This window comes from Hylaeus volcanicus, chromosome 2 (genome assembly GCF_026283585.1).
Source record: "Hylaeus volcanicus isolate JK05 chromosome 2, UHH_iyHylVolc1.0_haploid, whole genome shotgun sequence".
In the NCBI taxonomy this organism is placed as follows: Eukaryota; Metazoa; Arthropoda; class Insecta; order Hymenoptera; family Colletidae; genus Hylaeus; species Hylaeus volcanicus.
The window spans coordinates 27811624-27817623 of NC_071977.1; the positions used below are offsets into that span (position 1 = coordinate 27811624).

Below are 6000 nucleotides of genomic sequence, written 5' to 3' on the forward strand. Positions count from 1 at the left end.
ATTTTTATTTGACGCGTCGCATAATTTTTCTTGGGAGAAAATTTTTGTCCGAAGACACCCTAACCTTTTCTTCGAGGAATTCATCGGTGATCGGAGAAGCGTAGAATTAATTTCGCGATTTATTTTTTAATTACGAGGTAAATATGCGCGCAAGAATTAGGTAAAGAAGAAAAAGGAAACGAATGTCGGGGAATTGACTGCGAGAGCTAGAAAAATTACTGTACTCGGTGTTTTCTTTAAGTTAAGATATTTAGAATAGTACTAGAGCACAGATGTTGGGAGGTTGCATAACCTAACCAGAAAGGTAGGCACTTCCTGAAATATTTATATGTCAACTAGATTAGCGAATGGTGATATGGAGAACGTATACAAAACGTTACTATAACGAAACTACTTTTATATCTTACAGTTATTTATAAGAATCCAAAACGAGATTGAAAATGAAGACGTTGAGAAAAGATGTTGAAAAGATTCTAGAACTACAAGCGGCTTGTACAATATTAACAAGGAAGCAATGATGGCTCCCAAGTGTGTCACATATTTTGCTACATGCGATACTACGTTTGGTTACGAAATATTTGTATTTCTTAATTTGTCAGAGAGGTATTTTAAGCTGAAGGAAGATGAAAATAACTCGACACCATACAGAAATACTATAAACATTACCAATTGAATATTTTTTCTACGCGTGGTTCGCGCTAAGGTCAGGCAACTATTTTTGTCGCGCAGCAAATGATTTAGCGCGAATGCGGCGTTGACGTTCATCGCTTCGTATGACATTTATTAATACCTGCAATTATTAATATTTTACGGAGAATATTACATCGTACATTGCCGACTGCGCATATTCCGAAGACCGTGTAATCTGAGTTTCAGTCACTTTTAGTGCACTCATCCGAAAATATGAAATCGTCCCTTAATCGTTACGCTCAAGGGGATGCTGAACTTAGCACAATGAATTCAAATAAAACTATACCATTTCCGACTCACCTCTTTCAGTATTTATCTATTAATTTCAGAAAAAGAAAGCTACTCCATCGTTTATTAATTGCGACTAATCTGGGCTTTTTTTTCCCCAGAGAAATTTCGCCTACCCTTTACGCAAGCGTAAACATTTCCGCTTAGTCTCTAAACGCGATTGAAATTCAAAGGGCTTGTTTGCTCTTGTTGCGACAGGAGAAACGCGCGGATTCGTTCTTGGAAACGCAGAAACATGCACGCACATTATTCATTCGTGGCTTCGTGCACCGTGGCTTCTTTTATTTGTTAACAACGAGCTGATTTGCGTTTCGCGCGCTTGCGGGTATCGACGCGTCGATATACCGTTCGACTATTTAATCAAGCGATTGCGGCCGTTTTTTGTCCCACTCCTGGAACTTCCGGTCGGTCTTCGGACTCGTTTATTGAATAAACTCGTCTTCGGGATCAGAACATTTGCAGAACGTTTGTTGTATAACATTTAGTTTACAATTCGCGCAGTGATGTCACTGGGACAAATTGACGGTTTTTCCTGTCCGTAGTTTAAGCTGTTTGTACAGAAAATTAACGTAAACCGTTTAAATAATAAATACAGTGACGAACATGTGACACGGAGTGATTCGCAGTACGAGATTAGTAGATCTGAGAAATGTCATTGTAAATGTCTGATGGCTACCACAATTTAACTTAATCGTTTTACGTTCAGGTGGAATGAGGAAAAACTTCGGTGTCGTCGATAACAAAATAGTGTTAGGTACATGTCTGAAGTATTGATATGTGTTGTTGCTAATCGTCACTTTGAATGAATAATCAAACGAATAATAGAAGATTTTGTGATGAAGAAATTGTTATGGAGTTCGAGCAGTGTCCAGTATAATTCATTATAGAATATAATAATGTATTTTATATTTAAATCCATTCTTCCATTGGGTTATTTTATAAAATAATGTCATTTAAAGTTTTCATTTTATATTATAAAAAAATAAGGATTAAACAAAAACAATGAAAAATGTGAGTAAAAAAAAACATTTTCGTATAACATATATAAGTAAAATGAAAACCTAAATATATGCAAAAATTAAGAAAATTAATTGAAGAGGAAATTAGTAGTAGTCTTTACATTGCAAAACAACACAAGTGTGTCAATGTTTATGTCTAATGTTACTACTACTTCGTCATTGAATAGATCGATGTACTCTTTCCTATACTTAAACGCGAAAGAAAGTTACATGATGGGAAAAATCAAATGTTTGCAATATTTCTCACGTTCTCAACTATTCGTTTCCCGAATCGCTCCGTGCCAATACTCGCGCTCCGTATGCGCTGTCACGCGGCTATTATTCAAAGACTCAAAGTTAACATTACCGTGGTTAGTTAAAGTATCTATACGGTAACACATCGGCACGTCGTACACGTACGCGATGATAATTCGCTCGCATTGAAACACTATCGTGCCGTTTCGACGTAAGCGACAACTGGAACGAAAATCCCGTGGCGTTGTTCCACGTAACGCGCCGCGTCGTTACGACTAAAATCGATGTATCGACGACCTTATTTCCTTAAAACGTACAAGCAAGCGTTGACCGAGCACCATTTCTGTGCTAGCGGGTTTTACGTGCTCCGGTACTGTGATTCACGTAACCGTACGCTCCGAGGGGACAGAATCAGGACAGTTTCTGCCTCGACGCGCGTAGGGCAAGTAAGCTCGAATCGATGTAAAAATATTCCGTAAGAGGAAGTAATTTAAAGAAGCTGGAGGCAAATGATTCCCTGTCGAACACAAATGACAGTTTAGTCGCTGTATTAGATACGCGTTCATCTCGCGATAAACGGAGTGGCTGGACGTTTCGGTCTCGGATAGAATTCATGGTTCGTTCCACCATACCGTAAACTTGCAAAATTCGCGCCGTTGTTCGTGATTTGGATGTCAGAAAAGTATCGCACGCTGTCCTGTACCCGGCGAACTTTCGACACGCGTGCGCTCGAGAGGCGCGTTCCAAGATAGTGGAGCGTGCCTTCTAGACAGTTTACATAGTCGGCGTGCCATGTAAGACGAAGATATATTGCGATATTGCGACCATTGGATCGTTGTGCAACATTCAACTTTCGACTCCATGTGCCGTGTTCTCGATTTAGTGACCGGCTGCATCGGGGGAGGAGCCGGCCGCGAGTCCTTGGACGGGGATTCTGCGAACGCATGCGCCAAAACCGAGAAAAACCGATTACGTTTGGGTTTTCCTGCCCGTACGCGGCTGGACCATTTTTTCCTGCACGCCTTGGTCAGCAAAGATTAGAAAGATCGGGTGATACCGCGGTAACTCAATTATCAACCGCAGATAGACGTTTGTGCTCGAGTCGAATCACTTTGGTTGCTTCTCGAGACTTTGTCAACATCTTTTTAACCCTTAAATGCCTTAAGTTTCAAATTTGATACCAGACGTTTAAATCGAATTGTAATTTTAAGGTAATTTTGGAGCATTAAGCTCTTAGAGAATGGAGTTAATGAACGAAAATTGATTCTCTGTTGAAATAACTGAAAATCATGTTTAATCCTGTCACGAGAAGAGTAAGAATGCAGTCTCCTCGATCTCCTCTGCGCGCGAGGAACCATTTTACGTGGTTTTTCCAGTGTTCGTGACAACGAGACGATAACGTCGCGCCAAAGAGCAACTCGACAAAGGGACAAAGTGCAGATAGCGCGAGCAGAGGTGTTCCCGCGAATGAAACAGAGGCGAGAGTATAAATAAAAGACAGGTAAAGACACGGCGCCCGTTGAACTTGTTGCTAGGGCCCCATGCCGTGTGATAAATCTGTTCAACCTGTCGAGGATGGGCAAAATACTTATCTAGATAAGAACGTCGAATAACGAATGGGAGATAAACAACTCGGTACTGTTCCTTTGTTCCCTCGGTATCAGCTCCCATTCGAATGATATCCCAAGTTCGACGAATAAAAATTTGCACCAGTAACATTTCAATCAAATTAATCGCTGTTCGGAGTCTTTATTTTTGATCTATTGTTTAGATAAAATTACTTACAAAACGAAAGTACTTTACATTAAACGAATAAAAGTTTGTCCGAATAATTGACCATTCGTTACTCCAAATCATTTATTATTCAAGTATAATTCTGTCCATTTTAATAAAGTCTATTCAGCTTGCTAGAGTGAATACCCGTTCAGTCGAATAAATCACCGCACAGAGCTTTATTTGTCAGCTGTTACTCGAACAAATCGTCTACCCATCTCCATCAGGTTTGCGCAATCTGTCAGACTACTCCAGCGCGCCACGATCTACAAAATCTGAGCCCTATTCCACGCTGACTAAAAAACGGCCCGTCTTTGTACCCGTTCAGTCGAATAAATCGCCCCACGGAGTTTCTATTCGTCGCCCATTATTCCAATTAAATTCCGCCCATCCTACGTCCGACCTGTCAGAGTCGCCGACGGGTAATCGGCGAACCCGCTCGGACAGGGAACGCCGGAGAACGTGGACGTTGAAAACGAACCATCGTGTACTCACTTGACCAGGATCCTCCAGAAGCAGCCGAAGCTGGAGCCGTTTGGCACTTCGCTCGCGTACGATATAGTCATTTCCTGCCTGACCAGGTGTACAACGTCGTTCCACGGCGCGTTTCTATCTTCTTCTTCCTCGTTTTCGGTTTCTACCGTCGACTCTTCTTATCGTTCGGTTTACCTCGCACCGTGCAGTTGGTGTTTCCGGTGGAGAAGCTGCACACTCGCGCACATGCGGCGCGCGGGCCGCTGAATTTGTCTCCACTCCTTGATGATCGAGGCTCGATTACCAGGTCCTATATCATCGGGTGGATAATCACGATCGGCTTACCATCAGGAAGCTCTCGAACACCGTATAGACGGAACCAGCTGACCGGACCGACCGACTGTCTGCTGACTGAGCTCCACTGACAGACGACAGGACCAACAGGGAACGGGGCCCGGCTGCCACCTCCACCTGGGCCTCAGTGCCGTTCTCACCTGCTCGATAACCCCGCTCCTCCGAGAGCCACCAGTCGCGATACCTCCGCGTTTCCTTTCTTTTCGGTTGCCTCTTCGATCCGATCGAGCGTGGCGAATATTTTCACCGAAATTATATTCGAAGATTTCTGGTAAGCGAGCCCTCTCCCTGGATTTAAATACAGCGTTTAGAAAAATCGCGAAACTGCAAGGGCAAACGTGCTTATCCAAAGGAATACGAATCACGCAGTAGCAAATGAAAAAGTGGGCGACACGCTATCGACTTACAATATTTATGATAAAGAAAAGTCTTGAATACGTTATGTCTACGTAGTAAAAAAGTTGCGTAGATACAGAATAACATTGGAAACCGTCTCACTTAGAATTTAACCTGGCTTTGAATACGTGATACTTTTTACCAGATGGTCGGTTTTTATAATATTTAAATTTCCGATGTGACTCACGAAGATTTGAATACTCTCGGATGTTATTCCGTCGCCATACTCTTGACCAGTTTTTCATCCACTCTAAAATTTGATTAATGTTGTCTCATGCAATGTGACATACCCTTGTTTTGTTTTGTTATTCAATGATACATATAGATAACTGCTGAGTACCGAAGCACAGCACAGTCGAAATACGAACAAACATTTAAACAACGTTTGCCTTGATATTTCCATAAATGGAATTTGTTCCGATAATAATCAATATTTACTGTTAATTAAAATTCCAATGTTCAAATATTCCTCGAAAGCCTCCAAATTATTTTGGAACCTCCCCTTCCAAACTCAATTCCGCGAACACCTCATTGCCGGACGAAAATTTTCTGAATTCATGCATGCACGATTATTTACATTCACACATAATTCTTCGCGAACTATCCACCTGGTTAATTGAAAGGCCTAGAGACCTGCCGAAGTCCCAAACCTGCGCGCGCGCATCGATTCGAAGAAGAGATTTGCGCGACGCGACAACGGGCCGCGAATTCTTTGATAATTAATGACACGCCTCGCCTTTCAAATGGGATCTGCTTTCGAGCCGAGTAAAAG

The 6000-nt window shown here is 42.0% G+C and overlaps 1 protein-coding gene across 1 annotated transcript in view; it reads right to left on the minus strand.

Moving 5' to 3' along the window:
• LOC128885184 (uncharacterized) overlaps positions 1-4930 on the minus strand; it is a 63349-nt gene extending 58419 nt beyond the window's left edge. The window contains exon 1 of the mRNA XM_054139067.1: positions 4500-4930. Coding sequence (XP_053995042.1) covers positions 4500-4570 — 71 coding nt within the window. The 5' untranslated portion in view covers positions 4571-4930. The remainder of the gene's footprint in view (positions 1-4499) is intronic.
• Positions 4931-6000: the final 1070 nt, after the last annotated feature.